General features: G+C 38.4%; 1 protein-coding gene across 3 annotated transcripts in view; it reads right to left on the bottom strand.

Annotated features, from left to right (window-relative positions):
* Positions 1-27200, bottom strand: part of SEC24C (SEC24 homolog C, COPII coat complex component) — a 38210-nt gene that overhangs the window by 7941 nt on the left and 3069 nt on the right. Inside the window, exons 2-15 of one of the 3 annotated variants that reach the window (XM_050337687.1) lie at positions 22483-22685; positions 19721-19807; positions 17130-17271; positions 16062-16240; positions 14451-14900; positions 13059-13189; positions 11803-11871; positions 9948-10059; positions 8987-9114; positions 6281-6419; positions 4293-4408; positions 3004-3128; positions 2562-2753; positions 1485-1578 (exon numbers count right to left, since the gene is read on the bottom strand). In XM_050337687.1, coding sequence (XP_050193644.1) covers positions 1485-1578; positions 2562-2753; positions 3004-3128; positions 4293-4408; positions 6281-6419; positions 8987-9114; positions 9948-10059; positions 11803-11871; positions 13059-13189; positions 14451-14900; positions 16062-16240; positions 17130-17271; positions 19721-19807; positions 22483-22657 — 2139 coding nt within the window. In that variant the 5' untranslated portion in view covers positions 22658-22685. Of the gene's footprint in view, positions 1-1484; positions 1579-2561; positions 2754-3003; positions 3129-4292; positions 4409-6280; positions 6420-8986; positions 9115-9947; positions 10060-11802; positions 11872-13058; positions 13190-14450; positions 14901-16061; positions 16241-17129; positions 17272-19720; positions 19808-22482; positions 22686-27200 lie in introns of those variants that run through there. The other 2 variants (XM_050337703.1, XM_050337696.1) reach the window with 2 other exon arrangements.

Genomic DNA, 27200 nt, shown 5'->3' with positions numbered 1-27200 from the left:
CCAAGGAGACAGAACAGTAAGCAGGACCCAGATACAAAATGTTTTGTGCAAATGTGTTGCACTGCCTTCTTCCCTGATTTGCAGCTACTGAGTTTGTGGGGAAAAAAGTCACAGAAATGGCAAAGAATTTTGTAATCTGAGCTTCAACAGATCATTATTTTTAAACCAACATCTTGTGTCAAGACTACCTAACTTTTACTAGGTTATTTTTTCTGACACATGCAGTATGTACAAAAATCAATCAGTAATTTTTATTATTTCTTGATTGAACAATTGTTACAAAAACTGAGTTAAAGAGAGACTTTTAAGGATTATCCCGCTGTACCCAGCACTGAGAAGGCTGCACTTTGACCTTTTGGGCCCCTCACTACAAGAGGGAGATTGAGGTGCTGTAGCATGTCCAGAGAAGGGCTACGGAGCTGGTGAGGGATCTGGAGCACCAGCCTTCCTTGAGGAGCAGCTGAGGGAACTGGGGTTGTTTAGCCTAGAGAAAAGGAGGCTCACAGGAGACCTTATTGCTCTCTACAACTACCCGAAAGGAGGCTGTAGCTGGGGAGGGTCGACCTCTTCTCCCCAGTAACAAGCAATAGGACAAGAGGCCTCAAATAGGCCCCAGCTTGCACCAGGGGAGGTTTAGATCAGATATGGGGAAAAACTTCCTCACTGAAAGGACTGTCAAGCATTGGAAGAGGCTGCCCAGGGAAGTGGTGGAGTCCCCATCCCTTGCAGGTATTTAAAAGACGCGTGGCTGTGGCACTCAGGGGCATGGTTTAGTGATGGACTTGGCAATGCTGAGTGAATGGTTGGACTTGATCTTACAGGTCTTTTCCAACAAAAATGATTCCATGACTTACATGGCAGACAAACAGAGCAAACTGTCAACAGTTTTGGGCAGAATCACATAGGTAATCAATTTGATCAGTCAGACTTAAACATGCTGAAGTTCATCTGGATTAAGTACTAGAATAGAACTTCAGGAAAGGTTTACTTGGTCAGCACATTATTGTGGACAACTTCAACAAATGGCATTCTCTCTTTTTATTTAAGATTCTACCAGAATTTCAGGCACAGGATTAGAAAGAAACCAAATTACAGAACATTTCCATAAGGTTTGGGAGACTTCAGCACTTCTTTTTAAGGCTGGAGGGTTTTTTTTTCCTGTAGGTTCTATAAACTGTTTAAAGCAAAATCCAAACAGATAACTGAGAGTAAGCCATATGTCTTGTACTTTGAAAAAATATTTTAAAAAGAATAAGGTAGAAAACATATAGCTAGCTACATAAAACTGAAGGTACATGCACTTGAAGAATGAGCCAAGAACCCCCTACATGTGATGCATCTACCGCAAGGAGCCTACAAAAAGGTTTAGAATTTAGTGTGTTATTACTGTGTATTATTAGTGTATTACTAGTGTGTGTTAGCAGAATATGAACTCCAAAGTACTTGGGCTGAAAACAGTTTGTCATAACAACACATCTACTAACCTTCAGTGCCTCCAGCCCTGCTTGAATCACAGGTGCAAAAACAGTTTCTGTTTCTCTTGTGTCTGCAAACATTTCTGGAATCTGATCCAGCAAACTATCAAAGAACAAGAAAAAAAAAAGATGAATTCAAGATTCTATTTAATTGGAAAAGTCACACAGTTGTAGCTGATGATCTACAAGACTGAGATGGTTTAAACAGAAGTACCCAACATGTCTGTAAATTTACATAATTTTTACAGTATTTGACATCTCAACCATGAAAAAAATCCTTTCTTGTTCTTCATTGGCTTCTCTCATCCATAACCTCAGTGTTTGTTGTATAGCCTCAACTGATGCCTTCTGTATTCCTTCCCTTTTAATATATCCTGATATATATAGATAAGTATGTTCTTAGGAAATACTAGTGACAATTGGCCTCTGTTTGCCAAGCATCCTGTGTACTATTCAAAGATCCACAGTTTTTGTTAATGCATTACAAAACAGGCTGGAAACCTTCTCCAAAAACATGCAGTGCCAGGTCTAGATTCCAAAACATAATTAGCTACACACCACAGTTTAATTACAGTTCAAGTATCACGTTAAATAGTTTACAAAAACTTTGCTTATTAGTTTCTTTCCTTCTAGATTTTATCTTCTCTATCCCATTTGCTCTATTTTCTTCCCAGAACCAAAACTGGACACCACTGTTTTCTCAGTTTGCAATTATTTAAGCAGTTGCCTTAAAGACAGTGACTCAGTATTCTTACAGCTTTCACTCTGCATCATTCTAGTTGTGTTTTGTTGTGGCTTTGTTTTGGGTGGGGTTTTTTTTGTGTGTGATTGTTTCTCCTTCTCCCCAGAAATGCCCTTCTGCACTAAATCCCCTTATATACATCTTCTGCCATGATGGTCTCTGAGCCAAATACACCCTTAGCCCATGAATTTTCCCATCCTACTTTGCCAGCTTAATCTCACAGAGTATAGGAGTTAAAATACATGGAGAGACTTCTAGGTGAGTAACATGACAGTTAAGCACACAATATTTGAATCTACCAAACAAGTATTTTACTACAAACATTATAAATCCATTTATAATACCTGGTAATAACTGTCCTGGACTCATTCACGTTCACCAGAAAACCATCCAGGAGTGGCACAAACATATCTGCCACATCTGAGACAACCATCATTTGTGGCTGTGCCAGTGAGCTCTTCACGTTATAGAAGTGTAACACCTTGTTGTAGGTGACAAAGCCTACTCGAATGGCTGATTCTTCCATGTTGCCTTCCCTGTAAGAGACATACTTGTCTTCACATCTAAGTAGGTAGGGAAACCATTACACATAACCCAACACAGTAAGGGAAAAATGAATGGAAGTAAAATTTACTTTCACCTACAAGGATATCAAGAAAAATGTTCTTTTTCCGAACAAAAGCTTAACAGGATTATCAAATAATTTCTTAATTTCTATGTTTTTTAAGAGAAAAATTAACAGTATCCTCCATTTTCACCAGCTACAGTAGTTCATAATATACGTACCTAGGCAGGTAATCTAGGAGTGACTTTAATTCTTCACATATTAGCCTCACCAAGCCACTCTTCACAGCATTGTAAGACACATCAATCATGAAAATGAAAGCAGGTGGACTGGGAAATTTGTTATTCTGTGGAATAGGAGGAAGAAATCACATTACTGCCATGCAATGTAGCTCACATAACAGCTCTCTAAAACAGACAAATGCTGGTCAAAACTCTAATAGCTTTCATGTACTTATGTACTCATGAGCAGCACTTGTTTCTTCAGATCATCCTCCCACCCTTTTCCAACTAACAGACATGTAATCACATTGTGCTTGAAATGGACTGGTATTAAATGCCCTGAACTGATTTAACCACTGGTCAAGAAGAACAGGCTATTATAACTAAATCAGCCATTTACATGACTAGGCTGGATCACAAAAGTAGACAGGGAAGATTCCTGCCAGTTCTCAAGACTTTGGAATCTGACCAGACTCGTTATAAGTGATTTCACCAATATAAAGTAAAAGATTTTCCTCTCCAAGAACTGCAGCCTTTTCATTTTTAAAGCTGGGAAGATCGCATCTTGTTTGAATTAAAAATTCTTCTTATGCTATTAGAAGATAATTGGTTTTTTCTCTTAACGTAAAGCTGAGGCATCAGAAGGCAATCGGTATAAAGTTGCAACATTTATAGACTTTTATTTTCCCAGCATATATTTCAGCAGAAATGGAAGTTGTTTGAATAAATACCTCGTACATATTTTTCCTATTCCTTAGAAGTTACTTGTTATTTAAATCTTTAATTTAAAGGCAAACCTCTTATGACAACAAGTATTTCTACACTATTCTTGTGCTTTTAACCACTATGGCTTTATTTGAAATCAAGTTCTGTAGGTAAGGTCTGCCTTACGCGACAGGTGGCACATTGCATAGTTACTATTGTACTTGTCTTGAATCTCTCCTACAATCCCCTCTGCCCCCCAAAGACTACTGCACAAGAGTCCCTCCTGTAGAATTCCTAAGGTAACAGCAGCTATAGATGCTCATATGGCTCCAGAAAAACAAAAATGAGAGAGACAACTATAATAAAATTATATTATGTGATGTCTGATCAGGACTTCCTCTGCTTTGGGAAGTAAGCAGACAAGCATATTAATTTACACGAAAAAGTTGGTTGTATTAATGCTGATAATTATCTCTGCCAGACAGAAATCAGCCCCAGACAGTTCATGCCACTCCTACTTTTCAGAAAACAGCCTTTTTATTTAAAAACAAAATAAATATAGTAATAAACACATACTACTGTACCTTGCAATAGTCAACTGTTGCTAGAAACTCATAAGACCCCAATGACAACTCAGGTCGGTCATAGAAGTCTACTCTCTTTCCAGTATGATCCAAATGCTGGAAGTAGTGAGGTGGCACTGGGAAAGGAAAAAACATTAAGTTCAGTGACATGCTCATGATAAACACTGTTACTAGAGAGCCAACATGACAACAGTTGTTTCAAATAAAACTCCAGGAAAGTTAGCTAGCACTCTGGCCTAGCACACAAGTATTACTAAAAAATATTACTGCAATTTAAGAACATTATTAAAACAAAAAACCATAAACTTATTCCACTTTGTCTCACACACCAGATGACACACTATATAGTCAATGCTGTATTTTTCTTCAATCACCTTTCTATTCTCTCTTCACATTTCGTATCAGAAACATCACTATAACACACTTTAAGGATTATTCTGAAGGATTTAGTCCAAAGAAAAAACATAACCATCTCATATAAGTAGTAACAAATGACTTAAAATTGAGTTTGAGGTAAATTACAGGCTACAACATTACTGACTCAGATCAGGCTTACTAATTCATATAGCACGATAAGGAGCTCTGTATTTTAGTTTTCTTCCTTCCCTTCCTATGCTGCACAAGAATAAAGCCCCCAGGCACTGTTGCGTGCAGAGGCTGCCCTAATCCTTTTATCAGAATAGACAGGATACTTCTTATGGCGGATTAAGAAAGTACAGCACCCAGTACTCCTGTGCTGGTACCAGGCATCAGAAAATAAAATGGGCAATAATTAAAACTCAGTCTTTGCCTACAAAAGTCAGCTGCAGAAACAAAGCATTCTCTTGTGCCCCAATGACAGAGTCATGCAGAACTGTCAGGGTGACAATATGTATTCCAGCTGTACCTGTCTATATAGCTCCAGGGGAGAATAAAATGAGATTACCTATAATGACCATATCCACCACATTAAAATTATTCTAAACATTCAAAGTTTCAAAAGCTCAAAACAAAAAGTAGTATCATTAAGACTATATATAAGAACCTATCACTCTTCTCTGCAAGTACACACTTGGTACAAACTAACTGCCTGATTGTTTTTGCAGAGAAAACAAAATTTATCCTCAAGATTTAGGTACAACTACATTGTATTTTCACAGCATTGCTTTCATCAGCAGTCTATCAGTATCCCTCCCTTTTCTGCCTTTGCTCAGTTGTTACAGGTACAGCCATTCACACATCTGCTGAGTGAGCAGGGACAGGGAATGTACACAGGCTGAAAATCACCAGACAAAACTGGTTTTTAAAGTTGGCCATTTCTAGTCTGGATTTCGGTTAATAAAAACAGTTGTACATCATAACTGAGGTGGTAAAAACAGTCAATTAAAAGCCATCAGTGTTACCAAATGAAATACTGAAAACATCATCATAAGGTTTGTTGTACTTTACATTCCACTGTGCCTTCAAAACAAATCTAGAGATGTCATACTATGAGCAGCAGATTGTGAATTCTGCTTAAAAGGAAGCATGTTTTATACTAATTTAGAAGAGCAACTTACTGGCCTGTACTGAACACTCCTACTCAGCTGTAGCAGTTATCTGCAATCTCATCTCTAGGCACTGTTTAAACAGGCTTTGTGAGGAAAAAAATCCTAACTCATGCTTCTGACTAGATCTACATCTCAGTCTGTCAAAGAAAAACATACATATGAAATACTCTAAGAAAATACAACAAATAGTTTTCCAAACCACCAGGCATTATGCTACAAAAATCTCATATTAAAAACTTTGTACAATACTGCAATGCATAAGCAGCTACTTAATTTTAACATAATTTTAGAACCAAGCATTGAACACGCCTTATAATGATTTTTTTACAAGACTAGACACACACTAAAGCACAGCATTCATTATAAATGATCATAACATGATAAAGATTTATTTGCCTGCATCTTATTCAAAGACCTTTCCAACAGAGCCTACGGACTGATTTCCAGAAGAAATCTTACCCTCAGTGACACAGCTGCAGAAACAACACTGGAACCTCCTTCCACCCTCAATGAATTGCATAAAAGGGCACATGTAAGCTTTGCACCTATTACATCGGACGGGACCGGATTCTCCATGGTCTACCAAATAAGGAAGGGTCTGTGGAAGCAGGAGAAAAAAACATGAAAAGAAAGGTCACATGATGATGAGAAAAGTGACCACACATAATGCAGAGCTTAAAACCATCTCCCTGTACATTGCATAGCATTTAACACTTTGGCAACCGTGGGACAGTGTGCAGGGGATGAGAGAAACCTGAATAAGCATTTCATAAGTGCTTTCCAACTGAAGCTCTAGCATAGCAGTTCTTTGTGGGCAAGTCATTAATGGGTTATCCCACTTTGTCAGGAGCCTGTTTGAAGAACATGATTGAAACACACAGCAGAGATGTATCCCAAGTGTACAGAATAGACTGAAAGAATGACTGTGATAACCTCATGGGAGTGAGCACACAGTTAAAAAAAAAAGTAACACTTTACCTCCAATCTCCTTCCCTTGTAAAAAGAAAGCTTTTTGACAAAGCCAGTCATTGCATTGCAATATATTCAAGAACACAAAACATCTACCTTAAAAAAATTCATCTGATAAGACTTGGTTTTGAATTCCACCATGAAATACATTATAGCCACAAGTTCTTCTTGTCTTGACCCCTCTATACAGCAAGTCCTCAAAACTGTTACGAAGTGATACCATTTTGAACTATTACTGCTAATATAACCTTTTTGCATCCAAACCAGAATAAGATGCTTGGCAACTTCTGCAGCTTCTCAACATCAGAATGAACTGGAAGCACTTCAATGTGATTGAGACAGAACTCATACAAGTTGCATTCATAGTTCAAAGCACCCTTCATAATTAAGAACCCAGCTCAAAAGGAAGTTTAACTACTTCTTTTTATATTTTCTATCAGTAAAAGTATCTGGTCTTAAGCCTCTCAGCTACCCTAAACCTCTGATCATGTTTAATAGACAACATATTCACTGAACGGGAGTTGAACAAATGCTCCAGTCACTTTCCTCTTCATGCCACAGATGTGTCACATCTTTCATTCAATCCTACTAATCATTTATTGACAATACAATGGTTTTGCAGCCAGAGCTTCACATTTCCTATAGCCCAGGTTGACCTCTTCATAGGAAACAAATTTTGAAGTTTTCTGAATGGTAGGCAATGTTGGCATTGTACTTCAACACAATCAGCCTTTTTCCTCAGCCTCTCCCCTCTGTGACCTGCAAGCAAACTGCAAGGGTGCTGTAAACCTATGCATAACTCGTTACCAACCACTTACTCCCAGAAGACACAGAGATACAACGCCTCAAGCTTGGTTTTCTGAACAGTGCATTAACATAGGGCAAAGGTCCTGTATTTGGCAACCAGGTGCTAAATTTTTACATATTCTAGATTTATCTGAATTCTATGGTTTCATGAGATATTATTTTCATGAGACATTTATCCTCTCATTACTGATGTGTAAAGCTTTAGCTCAATTTACAGTGTTATTGTTCTGAAAAGCTGTCTTCATCTGTTGCAGAGGCCTCTCCACAGGGAGTCTGCCCTCACCATAAAGAACTTCCAAATAGTAAAAGCTGACTGGTCTCTAGAGCAATTTTCTGATCCTAGCCATGTTTTTTCTGGATTCCACAAGTGTTTGTTCAAAGCCTAAACACAGCAGAAGACTGAACAACTAGTTATTTGTAAAGCTTCTCTAAGAACGTGCAGTTCCACAAACCTCCAAGCTTCTCAGACAAGACCACATTTTCCTACTGTGCTCCTTTTAAACTTCAGCCACAGCTCAGTTTTATCACAGACCAGTTTTTGAAATTCAAACCATAGTTTAGGAAAACTAATGAAACGCAATAGGAAAAAAACACTCTCAAAAGCCCAGAGAAAATTGCTTTCCTCAGCAGATGCTAAACTTAGGTTTAAGGGCACACACAACACTGCAGACGTATGTATCCAAATGTAATGAGCCTATTTGTCTTTATGACACTGCTCCAAGCAGGCTAACACTACACAGTAACCAGAGTATTTAGACTATTTAACAAAATATCTAACTCTGTAATAGTCCTGAAGCTTTCACGTTCTCAGCAACCAAATATGAGTGGGTAAAAGGCTAACCAACCACACATTACACCTAGAAGGAAGTAAGTGCTGCAGAGGGAAGGGCAGAAGCACAAGTGCAGTTCAGCAGCAGCCCATATTCAGTGTTGTGCTGTCATCCCACACAGTGCTATGCATGCACACTAGGCAGCTTAACCAGTGCTATTTCATACATTCTCCCCTAATTCCACAACCTGGCATACTAGAAATGTCTTCACACCTGTGATTAGTAACCATTTAAATACTTCAGACTAAGAAAGAAACTGAAATTAGATGAAGGCCTTTGTGACCATCCTAGTATTTTGGTTTAGTCAAGCAGTATCTTGACAGCTACTGCAAAGAAGATGAAATTATCACAGCAATCAAAATATTAAATGTTTTAAACACAACATTCTTCTCCTTTACAGATCTCTATCACACAGGTGTTGGACAATCAAGGTTTACCTGGTCTTCATTACCTAAACGTGCCCTCTCAACACATGTGTTAAATGCTGTCATCTAACAGCCCTCTCCTGGCGAGTTCTGAGGACATGCAGGGCACACATAACCATACACACGGCTCTCACCTCCTCCGGCGGCAGAGCAGCCAGCGGCTTTATCACAGCAGCAAGGGGAACTTGGGACTGTTTGGCCATATCAGAGGTGCAGGGAATATTGTAAGATGTGCATCTTATGTAGCGGGGGCTTGCATTACCTGGGGAACAAATAAAAAATTGCCACAAATTTCAGTACAAGTTAAGTTTATACTCAAGAGCAGAAACAAAGATACCTTCAGTTGTGTTGTTAAGCCACAGACAGATACTAAGAGCTTATCTAAACGATCAGTTTCACTCTCTGGAAACCTGAATTCCAAATAAAATACCTCTTTATGATTAACTACATAAAATAAAAGTCCTTAAAACAAATGAACTTGATTCCACATCAACCTATACCTCTAAAAAGGCATTCCTGTTTCACTCTTTTTGCAGACTAAAACATACTGTAGACAGAAAACTCTACTCAAACTTTTCTACTGTTTGATTTTGTAATTTTGGCTGAAGAGTAAAACACTTGATCATAGAATCAGATTCTACAATTTTTTCTGTAACTTTCAAACTAAAAAAAAAATTGTGGGAGATTAAAAGTTTTATTTCTCTATTTACATTCCACTTAATTTTAAAAAATACAGTTTCCTCATCCCATTCTAATGATATTGATAGTAAATTTCAGTTCTGAAGCATTGTTTTTATTGCTCTCCAGAAGAGGTTTCATTTGCTGCTTCCTGATACCTCTGCTAATGCTGCTCCTAGGTATCTGCCTTGGAAAACAATTTTTACCTGCAAATTGATTACTAGCTACCAAACAATCAGGAGAACCTAAACTGAGATCAAATCAACACAGGACCTGAAAGTAAGCTTTTGTTGGTAAAACACACATCCCCAGCAACTGAAATCATTCCTCAAACTTTTCCTTTAAAGACACAGACAGTTCTGTCACTGACTCTTTAGGGTTTGCGTTTTGTTTGTTTAGGAAAAGAAAAATATTTACCTTGATCCTTGACCAAGAAATTCGTAGTAACAAGAGGTGGGACCTGCCCTCTCACTCCAGTGACAAATGGTTCTGACCCACGGTTACTTCTGTCATCTTCAATCACTTGAATCTATGTTGAAAAACACCATGTTAATACTTGGAGGCTTGGTTTCAAAGTACTGTAAAGTACAAAAACTGTAAGGCAATGAAAAGGGGACTGGAGAAAAACATTACTATCTCTAAAAATAAGAAGTCTAAAGAAAGTAAGTTTTGTCAAGCAGTCACCTCTCAGTTTGATTTCAAACAGTACTTAATGACTACCAATAAATTACAAGCTGCAAATAGTATTTTTCCCTAAGTATTCTTAGTAGCAGCATATTTGTGTTTTAAGGTCTGATCTGAACTCATAAAAGCCAAACTCAGATCAAGAAAGGAATTTTTGGTAGTATTCCCCTATATGGTTCTAATCAAATTAAAATTAGAAGCTTCTGTAATCCTCAAGCTAAAGTCTATAGATAACCTTACTTTTCTTTCTGTTACGTTCCCACTATTTTCATAGAATGCATTTATTTCTAACCACTGTAAGTCTGACCTAAAGACAGATGCTTACAAGCTCAGGTGGAAGTCTTCATTACTTTGTGGTGCTCAAGGGTTTGTGATTTGAATTCTGGGGATGTGGAAAGTGAAGTTTCAGTAGACTTTACAATGAATTAAACTTCAAAGCCTGTAAAAATCTTAAATTTCTTAATATTTCAAATTCTTCATTATTGCAAATATGCTAAAGATAATGGAAATTTATTAAGCAGTTTTAATCTACTAAAATATCCACTGACCTTTGCCTAAGAACAGAGAATTTAGTTGTACACAGTTTAAACTGTATTTCCATAGTGATAACTGAATGAAAGAATTAAAGTTAACATTCATTCTTCTGATCTTATTTTGCCCCCAAACACATATGCCTTTGCCTACAGTAAATTCTGAAAAGCAGAAGTTTGCATGGCAGAACTTCCACCCTCTCACTATGGATTCCAAGCTGCCAGCAGAAAGCCTCCCATAGCTTCAGACAGTGACTACTCTAGGATAAATCCAGTCTTGTTTCAAAAGTCTACAGACTGACTGATATTGGTGGTCTCACCACTGGTACCCGTTACATGATGAACTTTGACTAAATGAGGAAGAAGTGACGCAGGGTGACAAAAAGCCAAACGTGCTTTGTGTTTCTTCTCATCCAAAAGGTAGCTGCTTTTTAATTTCTTTATGTAAGATTCTCTAACATAAACATTAAATTTTCAAATTCAAAATTTAATGGTTATGTATGAGCACAGATAATGAGAGAATGTTTATAGCTCCCCAAGCCTCATACTAAGCGACTAGAAGATATATATCAGGAATTAACATCAAAACAAAACAGTTTATCTGCAATTTTAGAACTCTGAAGCACTGGCCCAATACTGGTGTATCAACAAGAACAGTAATCAAATTCTGATCCAGACTGGTAGAAAACACAGCTACACAGGCTCATGCTGTGTATGAGACACACACTGTATGCACATTCATACTGCTGGCTTACACTGAAAATGCCAGTTGGAATCTGGCAATAGGCAAATATCCTAAAGATCAGACAAAGAAGGGGAGACATTCTTCATGATCTGTTTCTGAAATACTCTGCTTTCTATTGCCTCACCATTTATCACAGAAGATTTTAATAACCTCATGTGGTGTAATGTTACTCATTTTGATAAGGCAAGCAGAAGACAGTGAGGAAAGCGTAAAGGATTAATGATGTAGGGTTAGCGAGGTGAAGTTCAGGTTTCAGGCATGCACAGATGGTCACCAACACACAGACTACAATTGACATATATACAGCACTTACTGGACTAGGAATTGCATCTGGGTCTATTCTGTGCCTGGGTTTCTGCTGGGGTGGCAGCTCATTAAGTTGCTTTTTTTTTTAATAAAAAGTAAGAGCGCCAGAAAAAAAAAAAAAAAAGAAAAAAGAAAGAAAGAAAGAGAATAATAAACCAAAAAGTGTTACTTTTTTCTACCCAAACCTGTAGCACTGGAATTAGATACATTTGGATATTGGTTCATGCAAAAGGATACATCAGCTTCTGCGGCAAACACAGACCCCAAAACCTGTCTTGCCAGGATATTGGGCCTGGGCTCTGAACACATTGCTAACAGAGGCAGGGGCTCACCTGCTCATTTTGGTTAGAAACTGGGGATTTATGCCTTAAGAACATGCTAACATGAAGGCAACTGACACAAGCCACTTCAGATCCATTTAGTGGAAGAGAGGAAAGGCAGACAAGCAATTAAAGACATATTAAAAAAAAAAATATACAGTCATAAACTTTACATAAACCTGGAGTCTAAATGGATAACCTTTTTTGAATGGAAGTAACTTCTGAAAAACATGAGATCTAAGATGTAACTCTAGACTAAATCATTTTCACAGTTTTGAAGTACAGAACAGCACCACCAGCAGCAGAAGGAACAGCACAGTAGACTAGTGGCAATAATGCTGCCAGGCTTAATATTACTCATCACTGCAAGATTTACAGATAACTGCTCATCCTTTCTCAGAACCTCCATTCTGAAAGATAATCCCAATTTGAGAAGCTGTCCACAATTGAATGATATAGCATCATGACTTCATGACTCCAAAAAAAATGCAAACCAGCTTTTTGTCAGATTACAGGAAAAGCACTACAATCACCTCCTACTAACCATATTTTAAACGTGGATCATAAAGTTCACAGACTCTCACCATAAAACCTGAAATTAATTCACCTTGGAAAGTCATAATGCAAGAATCCAGATATGGAGAAACAAGCTCAATCAAAGCCCTCAAGGATTCTCAGAAGGTAACACAGTACAGAAAAAGACCTGAGGAAATAGAGCAGTGATTTCCATATGCAGTGCCTCTCTTTAGTCACCAAGAAAAATACTGGCTGTGGGCTTATTCATAAAAAAAAAGAAGGTGGATATAAGAGAGAAAAGGAAGCAGGAAAACAGATTGATGTTCCTCAGAACGAGAAACCTGTTTTCAGCTTTGTTTTTTGTCAGTTCTGTTTTATGCAAACACGCTATGGAAGAGGTGACACTGGTAAGAACAGGTAAGCTTACAGGGCTAGGAATGGAATCTGGATCCAAGCGTTTTGGTGGAGGTGGTGGCCCAGGTGGACTTCCATAATTTGGTGTTCCTGGATAGGCTCCTCCATAGTTTGGCTGGGGACCCCTCACCTGCCCAAAGGAACCTTAACAAGAGAGGAATATCAGAATCAAAGAGTGGCTTAATGCTAGGTGTTTCCTCGTTAGGCACTTCCCACTTTTCCCACTATTATAAAAAAAAACCCTCAAGAAAAGTAAAGTTATGTGCTTTTCAGTTAGTTAGGATTACACTTATTTATCAGTGTTTCAGATTAGACTGGTACATTTCTACCAACAATCCAATAAATTGATGGATACAGTTCTCAAAATCAGACTTAAAGAAACACAGGTTTTCAGTCTGAACTCTATTAACCCTACCCCAGCCAAAACCAGCACTCCAATGTAACTACTTTTAAAGTAATATGATTACAATACACACATAACAGCCAAATAAGCTAGTGGACAACCTCTAATTCTTCAAAGTAAAGATAAGGAAGGAGCTGTCTTGGGCAGTTTTGGCTTGTCTGACATTACAGTAATAGGTTAATGTGTGATTTTCTCTCTTTTTTGTTTGTTTGTTTTTTTTTTTTTTTTTTGTAACTACCTGAATTCATTTCATATTATTTTAGATAATCCCAGTCACTTATAGAATGACAGCATGATCTAACCCACAAGTATTTTTGCAGTTTATAGGAGTTTGGACAGATACTTTTAAGTAATTTACCTGGTCAGTTGTGCAAAACTGCATGGGGAATGGGATTCTCAATCCTAACATTTGCACAGGATTACTTTATTCTACCTATCTGTAGGTGTTATTGATTAAAAACCAGCCAAAACTGTTGATAATTCAGAAAGCTTACCTGGTCTTACTTCTAAGCACACTCAAGATGTGCAAGCTACTACAAAATACGGTTATGTGAATTAAAGGAGAAAACACAACGACTGCTTTTTCAGTGTTCAACAGCTCCCCTCATACACATTGTATATGCACAGCATATTAAAAAAAAAAAATAAGTCTTTTCAGTATTTAGATGTCTATTTTTGAACATATGACGTTGCAGACATCAAATTAAAGTCCATAATAAAATTTTGATAACAAACTCTGGTATTATTATGACGCTAATTACTAAACAGGTTTTGGTCATGTAAGCTAGGATTCCTTTAGTTACATTAATCTGATTAACACCTGCACGATAAAATATCTTTTAATGACACATGCTCTTGTTTATCTTAGACATGAGCACAGGGAAACGAGAGAAGTGCTGAAGTGCAGCCAAGAGCCCGTAAGTAACAAACCCGAAATTTAGTTCTCAGTTTGCAGCACAGAAAGAACACGTCACTTAAAATTCCTACACTAGGAATACTCACCATTCTGCTGCATTTGGTATCCTGGTTGAGGAGGATGAGTGGGAGGAGGTGGTCCTTGCAGGCCACTCATGGGAGGCCCAGGGTGCAGCCCTGACATAGCTGATGGAGGTGGTGGTGAGGATACATGGTTGGGCTGGGATGACGGGGGGCCAGCAAGTGTCTGCCCAGGCAGTGGTGGGCCTGGCATGGCAGGTGGCCTCGGGGCACCTGTGGTGGGAGGGTAAGAGGAAGGTCCAACCCCTGTAGAAGGGGGAGGTGGGGCAAAACCAGGGACTTGAGTAGGTAGGCGCTGGGTTGATACTGTCTGACCAGGAAATGGAGGCTGTGCCAAAGGAAGACCCTGAGACACACTGGTAGGAGGGGGTCCTTGGCTCGCAGAGTAAGGTGTGTAGAGACCAGATCCTGTTGCACTAAAGCTTCCTGAGACTGGGGGAACCGATGTTGGGGGACCTGGTAAAAAAAAAAAAGAAGATATAATACCATTTTCTCCTATCCTCAAGACAATTAAGATGCAAGCAAGACCCATTTGCTCCAGATTACCTAAATAAGTCTACCACTTTCTCATCCTCAGATCGATTTTCCAGTGCTAGCAGAGACAAACCTTAAGTGACCATTCTCCTAGATTGATCTGAGAGCTGAAACTCCTTCAAGGTATCTGAAACTTGGTAATTCTTTCATTGTTCTCTCAAAGTCTGAGCTGCTTATTTTACATAATCAGAATACATTTCAGGATTCAGGATCAGAAAAAAGGGGAAAAGCCAGGAATACACAAAACAAGAACCATCACAAGTTTATCTAAGAATTTCTCGAACTAAAATAAGTTTCTGTCTCTAACTCCTCACTCAGTTGGAGCTTGTAGATCAAGAATGGTTTTGAGCTTTGTGATTTAAATAGCATGAAACTATCACCATCTGTATTTACCACTGTACTATTTCTGAGGATAATTTTTGACAAATGCACATTGCCAAAAGGCTGAAGAAATCTGCATCTATCTACTCCTAATTTTCCCATAAAATCTGCCTTACAATACAAGATGCTTGTTAAAAAGTACTTAGCAAAACAATTTAAAAGAAGTGTAGTCAATCCACCCTACACGTACTAAAGACAAAACTCTAGTCTTCAAATAAAAAGTATTGTAATCTATAGCAATGAGAGTAGGTTTAATACAGTAGAACATATATCTAAATTCAGTTTATAGTTTTAATTCAGTTTATACTGTTTAAGTAAGTTTCTTCTTGACTTCCAGCAGAACCCTTCAGAGAGTCATTCAGAGTAATTTCAGTCCTTTGTGATTTATGGGGCCCTTTCTGATTTTTTCTTTGTTTTGGCTGGGCTGCTGCACAGCAGTAGTAAGGCATGTAGACTCTCCAACAGTTTACTCAGGGATAGCTGTTACTCTCTTTTGTTATTCACATCCAACGGTCTCAAGTTCAGTTCTCCTCTATTATGACATTATTAGTTAAGAAAACTACTGTTTACTATGGCAGATATCAACACCCAGACAATTCCCATAACCATATGGCAATGAATCATTGACAAGAAAAAATCTTTTACGAAATTACCAGTAAAAGTGAAAATCAATAGCACATTTCTGTAGCCAGGAAACCTTACCATATCCCAGTCCAGCTGGGGGAGGAGCAGAGGCTGTAGCACTGCCAATTGTCATCCCTGCCATGTGATTGCTGAGCTGCTGCACGCTGGCTGGGGGGGGCCCATATTGCTGGAACGCAGACGTCTGGCTGACAGGCGTGGGTGCTGAGCCTGGCAGGAATGGCTGGGAAGCAGGTGGCCTGGGAAGGAAGACGATAAACTTAACTCATTCCTCATTATACAAGATGTTACCGTTCTCTGTGTCTTTTAAAATTGTTCTACCACATAAACACTCACTGGGTCTCAATTATAAACATAAAGCACTGTAACTCAGTTTTGGAAAAGTAATTACATATCCTGCAAGGATCTGAATCCTTTTCATCAAAAAAATCTATTAGCTCTTAAAATACAAATTCTATATTTTTGTTAATTCCATTTTATTTACCACAACAAACCAGAAAAGCTGCAATGGAATCTACAGGGTGAGCAACAGTAAGGCCTGTACAGCTATGTAAAAAATGCTCTGTTGCTCAAAAGATTCGGACTCTGCAGGACTGTTGCCACTTCCACCACCGAGGTAATGGCAGTGTCTTTCTGGAGAAGACACTGAAGAGCTTTAGTTGAAGATAACTCAGGGATCTGTAACGGACAGAAGAGGACTCAGAACAGAATTAATAACTGAGAAATTAGTCAGCAGTGATAGCAACATGCTCTAGAGATCAATTCACACTGCCAAGAAATCAAACACTGTGTCTGTGTGGACGCAACTGTTTTAAGACCAGACAGATTACAAGAATAAGAATTTTTTTTTAGGGGAAAATGACTACCACAAAAAGTCTTTGGAGGAGAAGACACTTTGATCGGTCACTGACGCCTGCTTATACCCTTCCAGAAGTTTTTAATCTCCAGAGATACTTATTTTTTAACATGTAATCTTGTTTCAAAACAGTAACAAGGCAATGAAGAATGTTAATATCTGTCACAGAAAAAAAACCAAGGTACATAGTTTGCTCTAGATCTAAAAGGTCTAGACCTAGCACAGGTCAACTAGGGCAGGATTTTGTTACAATTTGCTCTTCTTGCATGTACCTCTGCATCGGGGTTGCTGAGGCTGGAATCCCATTCTGCACATCTCCATGTTCAAACTGACTGTATGCCAGGTGGCCAGAAGGATGAGATGCTCCAGAGGCTGGAGGGGGAGCTCCAGATGTTGGTGGGGCTCTTAATGAACCTACAGTCATAAGGAAAAAAAAAATTAAACTATCACAAACTACAGAAATAAGGCCTTGAACCAACTACCATGAAAATCCAAGTGCAGAATTATTGTATCAATAATCCACAAGCAACAAGTAATTTATACAGCTATATTAGAAGTAGCAAAAATGAAAGCACAAATATTTTTAGTCAGTGTCACTAGTTACCATCTCCACAGATCAAGCAGAAAATATGTGCTGTGGAGGATCTTCAAAAGACAACTTCATCTTTTATGAGGAAAAAAAACATCTTGTCTGTAAGTTTCTGAATTCTTCCCCTTCCAAGTCCAATTATTTTTATCCAGACCAAGACAAGTATTCACAGGGAACCTAATGTTCATTATAGGTTAGTTTCCCCTACTTGTAATGTAAGCAGGTTATGCAGGTAGATTCAGTTCTCAAAAATTACATTTGACTAATTGCGTTAATAAATAAAATAATGGGAGCCATCACAGATTGTTCTTTACAGTCTCTCAGGGCTGAAGGCTAACACAAATACTTTCCCGTCTTTCAGACTGAGTTGCTTTAGTCACAGCCCAAACACGTTTGCCTCAGAAATCAGTCTTTCCACAGATGACACAATGTTGGATACAATACCAGCAGATCAACTGCAGTTCCTACTTCCAAGAAAGAGAATATAAACTTCTATTTTAATAATACTGTATTAACAATGTTGATAATTAGAACAACTGTATGACCATGCCTGCTAACCACAAAGGAACCTATTTCATGCATGGGGTACCACAAAGTACAGGTGACTAAATACACGGCCCCGTGAGACCAGGGCTGCACACACTGCCTGTTGTGTCACTGACAGTGCCCAGCATGGCAAGTTTAAAAGGGACTCAGCAGCCTCCTTATGAGGAACCATTATAAAACAGGAAATAGGGGGAGCCATTTCTCAATGCTACGGCATAATTTATACCCCAAAGCATGAGGTTTCAACTCCTGTATTTTCATCTTATCTGCTACATGCAATTCTTAGCAAGCTTGGAGATCTAAAGTCGAGGAAGGAATTAACTAGGCCTTGCATGAATAACCTATAATTTCTTGGATTCTTTTCTTTACTACTAAACCTTCTCCTGTCCTTCATTTTGAAACTTAGGATTTAATTACTCCTAGAGACACTTAGTAGTTTTATATACCTTCCTCTCATTAAATCCTGTATTTTCTAAACAACTATTACAGCACCTTTGTCTTACTGTTTCTCTGGCTAAGCACTTCCTGACCTCTAACTATTTGTATGTTATTTCTGAATGTCTTTTGTGATACCTTTTCAGTTGATTTGATATATTACCACCTATTCTGCAATTTCTTTCCTTCGATAGCACATGTAAAGTATTTGGCCTTATTAGCTCTTTTCTTTGAAGGCATAGTTAATCCAATTTCTGGCTACACTTTTTCTTAAATATAAATTATTTAATGTTTCCCCCTCAAACTTAGCAGGCATACCATTTGACAAATATCTGCTTGCTCCAGAAAAAGCTTTGAAGTATTCATTTTTTAGATCTTGTCACAAATATACTTCTGTAACCATTACCACTGATTGCTCAAACAGACACTGAAAAAAAAAAAAAATCACTTGAACAGGTATAGGTATCTAATGGTTTATTAGCCTAAGATTCATTAGTCTTGAAGACTACTCAAGTTCCCCTTTCTACATCTTTGAGACGTTGCTCTGTCATCACAGATCTCAAAATGGAGCAGCAAAATGGGAAATTCCTGTGATTTTCCTCAAAGCCCCAAGGCTATCTGGTCTTCAATTCAACATCCTAATCTTCAGAACAAATTGATACCGCTAGAAATAGCTCTTCCAAAATACCACTAGTTGGAAAGAAGGAAAAATACAGTATGATTTCTTGCAGCATTTCTAATTCTTATATCTTGATTGCTAGTTTTGAAAAACATTTTCTTATTCAAGTCACAGCTTTGGGAATCGCAATTATTCCTAATTTATATTTGGTTTCTAAGTATAGCCAAGGAAGCTAAAAACTTGTTTCTTCTCTTAAATGAAAGTAGAAGCTGCAAAAATCTCATTACTTCCAGTAACACTTCTTTGCAATGTTATCATTTCAAATCTCATTTTCCCTCTCAAGTGGGAGACTGCATTCTTTTAAACTAAGGATTTTACCTGACAGAACCTGAATGGGACAATTCAGCTTTTGAAATCAGACTTCAGAAAACATTAGTCACAAGTCAGGTTTTATCTATGAATCTGCATGCATAAGGGATTTCTACTAGGACTATTTCTTCATATCCTATTTATGCTTCTGGAATGCTGCCTACAAATAGATCGGGAAGTGTCCCACCCACCTCTGCCTTAATAATCAGGTACCCACACCTCTGAGATAAGTATCCATATTAAATGGGAACTTGGCACAGAAGAAGTGACAGCACAAACACTCCCACAGAAAGGACACCATTTACCTATGAAATTAGGTGCAAGAGAAGAAGTGTCAGAGTTGAGAGATACAGGAGAGCCCTTCGAAGGGAACCCCAAGGAAGGAAAGTAACCTGGAAAGACAGAATACACCAGTAAATCAAGCCTGAGAGAAAGCACCAAGAGACAGTGTTTCCAATGCTAACAACAGTCTACAGTGCAGAAAATATCATATACCCAAAATTCACATCATTTACCACATTGTTCCTTAAGCTACACTCCCCCTGTTCTACCATGCATGGCATATTACCAACACAGTTCCTGTCTTTACACTAATACAAGTGTTAACAGTTTCATAAACAAAGTAAAATGATCCAGCTGCAGCCTAATTGTTCCTGGTATTCAGATAATTGTCTCTGCACTTTTAGCTGCGTGACCTGATCAAAAGGAAACCAACAGACTGACTGAACGACTGGGGCAAAATTGTCCTGGTTCTTTCAACACTCTCACAGCAAGAAGCAGCTATTTTCAGACAGCACCACAGCACTGCACTTCTGGTCCCAAGAAAGACAACCATCACTGCCACGGCATTCCCATGATTCCATTTAGTTAAGAGTTAGGGATTGTCACATAAATCAGATGCAAAAGACTACCTGACTGAGGATGGCATCTGTTCCCATCACTTCTACACTCAGTCATCCAAGCAATTTTATTGTTATTTTCAAAATAAATCCCTAAGACAATTAATTTGCGATCACAGAATAACATTGGCAGTTTTCCTTTTACATTCCTTCTTTCTAAAGACAGGAATCCTGGGCAGTAACAGGTTCAAAATGCATAGCTTGACAACTGAGATTTTCCTAATACAGTCTGCTAACTCCAGGAAGGATGGTCTCAGAAGAAAAGACGGAAGAAAAATCTCCACAAACTGTGGTTGGCCTTTGCCTGATATATCAATAAAGTACATGAGGCACTACTTGAGTATTGCAATACAGTTTTGTTGTCCAAGTGAGACCACCTTGTTGCCCTCATTGTCACACCTTCTTCAATCATTACTGGCACAAACAAAGCCTCTATTTTTAATCTGCACAAGTTTATGTGAATGTTACCAAGGTATGTAAGTATGTCCTTACTGAGCTGTCATGAACCACATTTTTCCTGTTACAAAATTTAAAAAGGTAAACCAGAAATAATCCAGAAGAGAAAATTTAATTCCCTTAAAAATAAATGCATTCCAGGTTTGTAAAGTCTAAAAATTCTTGAAGTATCTGATGGAGGATGCTCATCAGTTTCTTTTCACAAACACCCCAAACATTCTTCACATTGCTAACAGCCAAAACCTGTTTTTTATAAATAGCTGCACTGATGAAACTTTTCCAAATCTGTAGTAATTTTGGTTCTTCTTGAATCCCCTTCTCTCCCTCACTAAAGCAAGTCCAATTTCTCCCCATTCCTTCCACTGGACAGGAAACACTAGTTAGTCAATGGCTACAGTGAGCAGCCAAACAGAGTGCTCAATGCTCAAGAGCTCTGCTTTCCCAGGATGCAGGGTTTCTTTCCCCTGCTCAGAGCTGATTTTCACTACTTTTATAGAATTTAAACCCTTTGTGCAATTAGTTCAAAACTCAGATTAAAAGTGCTGCTGGAGGAGATCTATTGAGACCATGGGAGGATGAGGATTAAGGAAAGAAAAGGAAGATGGAGCAACTGAATAATTCATTCTTTAACACACCACACTTAACTCTTCTACTTCATTACTCTACTCTAGACTAAAGATCCACAGTGTAATTATTCAGCACCCAAATTTCAGTCTCCCACTTCCATTAGTTTCAAGAGAACTACAGGCACTTCAGCTGTTCTTTCCTTCTCATTGAGTCTAGTTTAAAATTCAGTAAGTTGCAAAAGATTCAAGACGTACTTGTAGGGGGGAATGATATGGAGACCATTAGCATGATCAGCATAGTCCTAATTACCTTAGAATACCCATCTGAAACCCAAACAAACATTTTTAAGTTCATGTTGTACTTATTTCAGCAAAACTGAATTCATCCCCATGATTTGAAAAGGTAGACATTCAAAGTAATAGTATTTTCTCCTCTACATTTCAGATGTTAAAGTCACTATTAATTTGCACTATAATAGCAATTCAGGTACTTGAAAACAAAAACTCACAAATTTCTTTAATAATTTAAACTCAGCATTTCTTTTGAAAACAGGAGAACAAAAGTTGAACTACTTTCTTTCTTTCTAACAAACAAAAATAACAAGGGATATGATCCCACAGAATCAGTGAAATTCTGGAACACATAAGCTTGCCACATGTCCACAAACTGTCTGTTGAGTTTAAAGGCATTATGGAAAATAGTCCCAAATACACTTTCTGCCTAGAGTTGTATGTCTTAGTCTTTCAGGATGGAGTCCAGATCTTTCTACATAATACTGTAAGGCACTCTCAATTATAAATCTGTTGCAGCCCCTAACTGCTCACAGCCTCATCAGGAAGACTGCTCAAGTCAAGTGCGTCAGTACCATGGGGGCACGGACATACAGAGAAAAGCAGGCTGTTTCTCAACTTGTTAATTTTATGAGCTACTAAAACAAGAGTAAGCCTTACTAAACTGGACAAGTGACAGAACAATAAGCTCAGAATACAGGAGAACATGATTTTTAACATCATGTAAGCGACACACAGAAAAAAAAGATAATTGCTACCACAAAAGAAGACTTAAAATAGGAAGTATACAGAAAAAAAAGTCATGCACACCACAATTCACAGGTTATCAATCTTAAAGTATTGACTGAGAAGTACCTTGTGGAGGGACTGGCTGTTGATATCCTGGCATCGGACCATTATAAGCTCCATATTGCAACTGAGGAACCCCTGGCAATGACTGTCCTCCGTAGGCAGGCTGCTGGTATCCCTGATATCCAGGCTGAGGTTGCCCGTAAGGAGGCCCCGTGTGAGCTTGCTGGTTTACACTCATTGTATTCACATCCCCAAACTAATCTCACCTGCAAAAAGGAGGGGGAAAACGGCTTTTAGCAGACATAAAACCAAACTGGCTGACTTCCCTACTGTTTTCACATAAATGAGAGCTACTAAGATACTTGTGAAGGTAAAACATTAATGGTAATTTATTCTTGCACAGCAATTTTTTCAAGTGAGATACATGCTTTACAAGAGCTAGTTAAAAACTGTGTTTTCAGAAACTGTGTTTTCTAATTCACTCACTTCAGTGCTTCATCCTGGTTAGACTTGTGATCATCATCTTAGATAAAAGTACCATCATTTGCTATTCCACAGCAGATAATTATCAAGCTTCCTGAGAAACCTTATGATCTACTGCCACCTCACAGAGTATCAGACCAACGGAAAACAGATTTCATGACCTAGATGAATGATTCCTTAACATAACACTGAACAAGTTCAGCTTTCACCTCTATGTTAGTTTGCGTGGTCACATTTCCTCACTACAAGCAACACATACTTCACCATCCACAAAGGCAGCTGCTGTAACTGTTTGACAGAATCTAGAACATGACCAACTTAGGGGGCTTTAGCCTTTTTTTTTTTTTTTAACGATAGATGATTTAAAGTCCTTGTTATGTGCATAAATTTCAGAAAAGGAAGATATTCCACAGTCAGAATGTTCACCTACAGGCAGACACAGCACTAAAGGAGTTACACCAAAGTGTAAGACCTAAAACAGTGTCAGAGACAGGAGAGATATTTGTTAGCAAACTTATGCAAGAAATCTTGCTGAACAGACAGATTCCCAACTCCCCTAACTAACTGTTATAAAGAGACTGACTAGCTTTTATAAAGAGAAAAACAGAAATGTCATAAGACCCCCAAGCCAAGCAGGTAATTCTTACAATACCAGGGTATCAAGCAGGCAGATAAGCCACAGTGCCCTCAAGTTGTGGACAATCAAGGAGGTGATTTCATGGCCAGGAGATTCCTTCATCCTGTGTTTCTCATAGGAATATTTTGCATGTCCTGTACTCTGTTGGACACTCCATATGTCACTGTTATCCTATTCAGCTAAGACCATCTACACTAACACTGTAAAGAAACGTATTTAGCACATTTAAATTATTTACTGAAAAACTTCAGTTTATATAAAAATGCAAAGTAAAGTTAAAGAAAAAAACTAATGTTTTCCTCCTACTTTTCTCCAAACCCTCTAATGAACTTGTATGTTAAAGATACACAGTAAATCTTAACACAGAGGACACACAGCTGCAGACAGTTGAGGCAAAACCCTTCAAGGAATCTACAGTTCAACTCAAGCAGTTAACAAATACCCAAGCTGGTTTGCCTACACACTGATTAGCCTATGCCAAATAATGCTAAGGTCGGTTCTCTACATTACCAAAAATATGATGTCAAAGAATTATTCCAGCAACTGACACCACAGTTGTACAGCAAATGCACTAAAAGAACTACAGCTCTGTAAGAATAACCTGCATGAAGAAATTATTTCAGATCCAAACATACAATAAAGGTAAAATACATATATCACAACAGAGCAATCTAATTATTTACAGAAAAAAAGGTAGCACAATACATAAAAACTACATTTAACCTCCTATAGCTAGTAAACATGACAAATGTCAATATTAAAACTGCTAGTATTTACTCTGAAATTAGATATTAAACTTTCATGAAAGGAAATAAACAAAATTTTACACTTTTGTTCTTCAAGTTGTATAAAGGTAAAGATAGGGCTTTTGTTTAGAAAAAAACCTCATTTAAATATTTAAAGGTAATTGGCTCTTGAAAGTAATATTTGCAACAGCTTACAGCAGTGTGACAGAATTTTTTATCAGCCTGCAGTGGTTTTAAACATGACTCTTCTCTTGCTGTCATGTTTATCATGTGTAATCTCCAAAAATTCTGGTTTCCCACACCACCCTTGACTTAGTTCTTTAAAACAGTCTAACCTGACTGGGGCCAGGAAATCTGGACATTGGGACCTACTCCCTTCCCAAGCTCCCTGGAAGGTTTACCTCTTCCTCCCCAGTATTGCAACCAGTGTCACCACACTGCAATCACAGATCTGATCTCAGCCACCTCCTGTCCAGTACAAACAGAAAAGTAGGAGAATGTCTCCTGCAAAGGTGTGGGTACAGGTAAAGAAGAATGCATAGAGAGCCCTGCTCTATCCACACGTCTTGGAACATCTGGGTAGGTCTTTCTGGCAAGGAAGGAGGGCTGCTTTCTCTTCTTCCTGCCCCTGCTTACCAGACTGTGCATGAGGAACCTGGTTTCTAGTCACTGCTCCTGCAGACAGGTCCTTCCTCCAGGAGGATCTGCAGATATAGTACCAAGACACTCTTCGCAAGTCATACTTATAGAAATCCCTGAACAGAGGAACATAGAATGCTTGAGCAAGGAATTTACTACAAGGCAGAAGATCAATCTTTCATGCTTTCCTTTCTCTCAAGCATGATGGGACAAGAACTCAAGTATGTCCCTTGCAAACCACTTCTGACTTAACTGCTGTGAGTGTATACTCGGTAAGTGATCTTACCTGATAATCTTTTGCTATTTCCTTTTCAGCCTTCCCTCCTCTCCCTCACGTGAACATCAGTATTTCCTGCCTGAGCAGGTAATATCTGTCAGCTTGTTGCTCTCTCCACAATAATACCAAAAGCAAGAGGTAAGCTGATTTAATGCACAACTTACAGAGAAGAAGAGTTTTGAGATAATCTCTGATACTTTTATGGAAGAAACAGCTACGTAAAGGAGAGGGTTCTAACTCAATGTCCCAACTGAAAGCTTGGTCTGACATACCTCAGACCTTTGGCTACCCCATGTGCCAGCCAGCACAGGCTAATCTCCACCACAGCACAAGTCTATGCTTGCTCTACACTGGCAGAGGGTCAAGGAGGGAGACTCAAGAACAAACCCAGTGCTGAAGCTGAGGACAAGGCTGCATCATAATTTCAGTTGTTGGACTTGCTCTAAACATAAGGCCAGTGGCATGCTTGCTCATCACTGATGTGAAATACCACAAGGGCAGGGCCAAGAGTATCTGCCTCTGAGAAGGCGGAAGACAGTTGTCACTGAATGAGTCCATTTTCCCTCTTCCCCAGTACAAGTTATTTGTATCAAACATTCATTTTGTTTCCACTCAAAAACCATGTATCTGTAAATTAGAACTTAGTCACTTGAGATATGGAGAAAGGGAGAATTTCATGCTCTTTCTTATGACATTAAGGGGGGAGAGTGATATGGAGAATCACAGAAATAAGACATATACCAGACAAGGAGAAATTAAGAAAACAGGCCATTTCACTGGGTAAAAATACTGAGGATATTCCTTTGCATGGAGTGACATATTACCAAAATTAAGCCAAACATAACACTAACACATGGTGTCGATCATCATATTACTACTCAGCAGCTACAATACACAAAGCTCAAATAAGCAGGATTGACACTACAGGAAAAATGCTATGACAACAAGTGGTCATTACCATAAACAACAACTTTCCTGCAAAGCACGAGCAGTCACTCTATGCCATTTTCTATTCCTCTGTATAAAGGCAGTTGACCGTGGAAGTTTTGGTCAAAACAGTTACATAGCTACAATTTTACCAGAAAGCTGTTACACAGGAGAGACAGCCAGTGCTGATCAGCCACAAACTGATGGGAGGAAAATACACAGGAATACTGGAGGGGGGGGTGGAATATTTTAATTTTTATAATAGCTTCCAGATTCCTTAGTATCCAAACAAATCAGACCACAGTGCAGTTTTTATGGCCTGCTTTAAAAAACTCTAGTGATTCATATGAGCTTGTTTCAATAAGCAAATCTCCCAAATAACTGAAAACTGCATATTCATCATTTCTTATGGTCTGTATTCACTGTTAACTTCCTTTTGAAACTGAAAAGCTTGATCTCATCAGTTCTTGTTCATTCTAGAGGAAAGGCATATAATAAAATTACTTTCCTTCAGAAAGATGTTAGTGCCTTTTCTACTGGTCCTGAGAAAGAAAAGGCCTGTTTGCTTCACCTTCTGGGGAGACTGATACTTTAGAAAACAAACAACACCCCCTAAACAAACAACAACAAAACTCACACACACCCCCCAAGACAACAGCATGGCCTCCTATTACTATGCTGAAACTCAAGGAAATATGTCTACTTCATTTCTGAACACAGAAATCAAACATTTCCCTTCTGGAAAAAGGGACAGAAGGGGACAATCAGCATCCTCAGAGACCAATTCGGAACATTGCCCACAGTGCTTTTAATGCTTCTATGCTGCAGCTTTCTGGAAGAAGCAGAAAAGTTTTGCTATTCTTATAAAGACCTAGACTCTGGTGCTAAGAACAGTCTTCGAAAAGGCAGATGTCCTTGCTTTTGTTTCACTGACAGCTTGACTACCAGGTCTTGTACAGGCACTTATGGAACACTTAGTTCTTTTCAGATATCGAAAACTCCTGTTTTGTTTTTCTATAGAAAATCCTGGAAGAGAAGCTCATATCCTGGAAATCACAGACTGGCAAGTAAT

Source organism: Myiozetetes cayanensis, unplaced genomic scaffold (genome assembly GCF_022539395.1).
Source record: "Myiozetetes cayanensis isolate MyiCay16 unplaced genomic scaffold, myiCay2020 scf10, whole genome shotgun sequence".
Lineage (NCBI taxonomy): Eukaryota > Metazoa > Chordata > Aves > Passeriformes > Tyrannidae > Myiozetetes > Myiozetetes cayanensis.
The sequence above is the reverse complement of the archived record's forward strand: the minus strand, read 5'-3'. Positions and strand labels throughout refer to the sequence as shown.